The 2,572-nt window shown below is 35.0% G+C and overlaps 1 protein-coding gene across 3 annotated transcripts in view; it reads left to right on the plus strand.

The window, feature by feature from the left end:
- pclob (piccolo presynaptic cytomatrix protein b) overlaps window positions 1-2,089 on the plus strand; it is a 59,703-nt gene extending 57,614 nt beyond the window's left edge. For all 3 annotated transcript variants that reach the window (XM_036212437.1, XM_024280884.2, XM_036212436.1), the window contains one exon: window positions 604-2,089. In XM_036212437.1, the coding sequence (XP_036068330.1) occupies window positions 604-747 (144 nt within the window). In that variant the 3' untranslated portion in view covers window positions 748-2,089. The remainder of the gene's footprint in view (window positions 1-603) is intronic.
- The last annotated feature ends 483 nt before the right edge of the window (window positions 2,090-2,572 follow it).

The raw sequence follows: 2,572 nt of genomic DNA on the forward strand, positions 1-2,572 counted from the left end.
CAAAGTGGACTGTTGGCATTTTAATTTACTATTTATTTAATAAATTATTCCATTCATCAAAAGATCTTATTAGCTTGATTAATTAAATTTAGCAACAAAGGAGAAAAAAAGCTAATAGTTTTCCATGACTGTCACAATGGTGGGAAAGTTAAACCAGGTGCAGGAAAAACACAGGGAAGGCTCATAGAAAGATAATTTACACAAGTTACCCACTGAATGGAAGAAAAAAAAATCAACTAAAGTCAAAGAGAAGAATCTAAAACTCAATATATGGACTCAGAAGACGCACTTTAAATAATGATAAAAAAAAGATAGATATAAAGGATTTTTATTTATAGAAATACATAAAAATGTAGTTTTTGCAGCTAAAGTAAAAGCAACTTTGAAATATTGCCCTTTTTTGTTCACAAGCTTTTTTATTTAAACTATTCAAGAAGAAAAACACACGAGTAGAGATAAGGGGCGGAGCTTAGATTTCTTTCAACAACAATTTAAACCATTTTTTAGGTGTTTTTTTTTATTTTTTTTTAGCAAACTACAGTCTATTGTGTTTAATTAAATAAGCAACAACAACACTGATCCCTCTTTTGAACATGCTTTCAGCTTTTCCTGGTGTCAAACGGGGGGAAGTTTGTGAAGAAGACCTTGATCGGGGAAGCTTACATCTGGCTTGATAAGGTGGACATGAGGAAGAGAGTGGTCAGCTGGCACAAGCTGTTTGTCAGCTCCACTCAGACCAACCCCTGAGCTCCACACCAGACCCACGTAGCAGAGTGGATGAAGACAAAGGGAATTCTGGGATGATGGCATTGCAATTGTACGAACCAACACTGCCGGCTCACAGCAACCTCTCTGATTCCACATATCTGCGTTATATCAACTTTACTCGGACGCCAACATGCAAACACCAAGGAAAGTGAAGATTCTGTTTCCTGTAGTGGCTCTAAATCCACCAAACACTATTGTTTTGATGCTGCATGACCGATCTAACATATCTGTGAGAGGAAAACATGGAAAAATAAGAAACTAAAGTCAATCATTTATGTATGTAATCCATACAAGAAGCACTGTTGTGATGTTTGTGGACATCAGTGGTCTTGGTATAGTTTAGCATAATGAAAAATAATAATTTTTGTATTATAGTTTGGTTTCTTTTAAAGTATTATTGAAAAAAATGGCCAATATCAGCCAGACTTTGCAAAGAAATAAAGATTAAATGTACAGCACTGACTGTAGATATCCCACGTGGAGATTACAGAGCATATCAATGAACTGTACAGTGTGATATTTATATAGAATAAAATGAAATGAGATGCAAAATATATCTAGATACAATATAGAGCATAGAACTTGTCAATAGATTATATAGCAGAAGATATGGAAAACGTTTATTGACAGATTGGGGTTGTGGATGGTGCACCGACAATCCAGAAAACGAAGGGATTAGCAGTCCTTCTATCTGTGTATGTGGATTTATGTGAGATCAAGGTTGGTCATAATCACGTCTAATTGCTTCTTTTTTTTACGATCACACCAATCCACCCTCTCAATGAGCAGAAATTGAGCATTCAGAGGCAGATGAGTGTGCGTAACTGTGTGGGGTTACAAGAATTTAGAAGCCCGACAGCACACGCTGTGTTGAACGGTCACAACATTTTCAAAACCAGGTGTTTCTTTATGTGGGGCCCTTTGTGTTCTGGCATTGTTGCTGTTAGCATGTAATTCTCAGAAGTCGTTTCCAAACCACGTGTAGTTCTGCAGCTGTTGTTGTCTGTGTGACAGCCCTGCTGTCTGTGTGTTAGTGTTGCCCTCTGGTCTCTGTTTAACCTGGAAGAAATTCAAAAAAACAAACAAAAAAAAGAAGTGGAGGGTCCTCTATGTTTCTAACTGTGCTGTGAAATGCTAGATGATTTTGTGTCACTTATTCCCGTAAAACACAGGGAACCAGCATCCATCACTGCCCGTCATCCAGATTTTCTCTCAGGCTCGCTCGGGTTTCAGTAGAGGACACGGGGCCAAGTGCTAGTCATGACATGTGCGCAGCAGAAATATGGTTTCGCTTGATGTTTTGCCACCATACATACAATATTAAAAAAATAGGAAAAAGACTTACAACCTTCAAAATAACTGTCAGCATTTCCGAGGGCTTGACATGTCTTTATTTTACAAAAAAACAAGATGTCATTTATCACTTAGATGAATCTAATAAAACAAAAAAGTGAGTATGCAGCAAAAGGGACCTGTTTTTTAAATATTATTTAAGATTATTATTATTTTTATGTGCCAACCGTTATCAATTTAGAGTTCCTATTTTACTTCATTCTGTTTTTTTTTTTTTTTACATTTACCCATAGATTCGTTCTTTTGCAGTAATTCTATGCAACATATGTATTTGAATGCATGGTGTCATTGAAACTAAGAGTTAAATATGTAGACATATTGTCTTAAAATGTGTACTCTAGAAGTCTTTCATTTGTACCATTGTGAAATAAAAAAACATATAAATATATATTATTTTTTTTATTTCTTTCAATATTTATATATATATATAAATATACATATATATATAAAT

The sequence above is a fragment of the Oryzias melastigma genome, linkage group LG6 (genome assembly GCF_002922805.2).
Source record: "Oryzias melastigma strain HK-1 linkage group LG6, ASM292280v2, whole genome shotgun sequence".
NCBI lineage: Eukaryota > Metazoa > Chordata > Actinopteri > Beloniformes > Adrianichthyidae > Oryzias > Oryzias melastigma.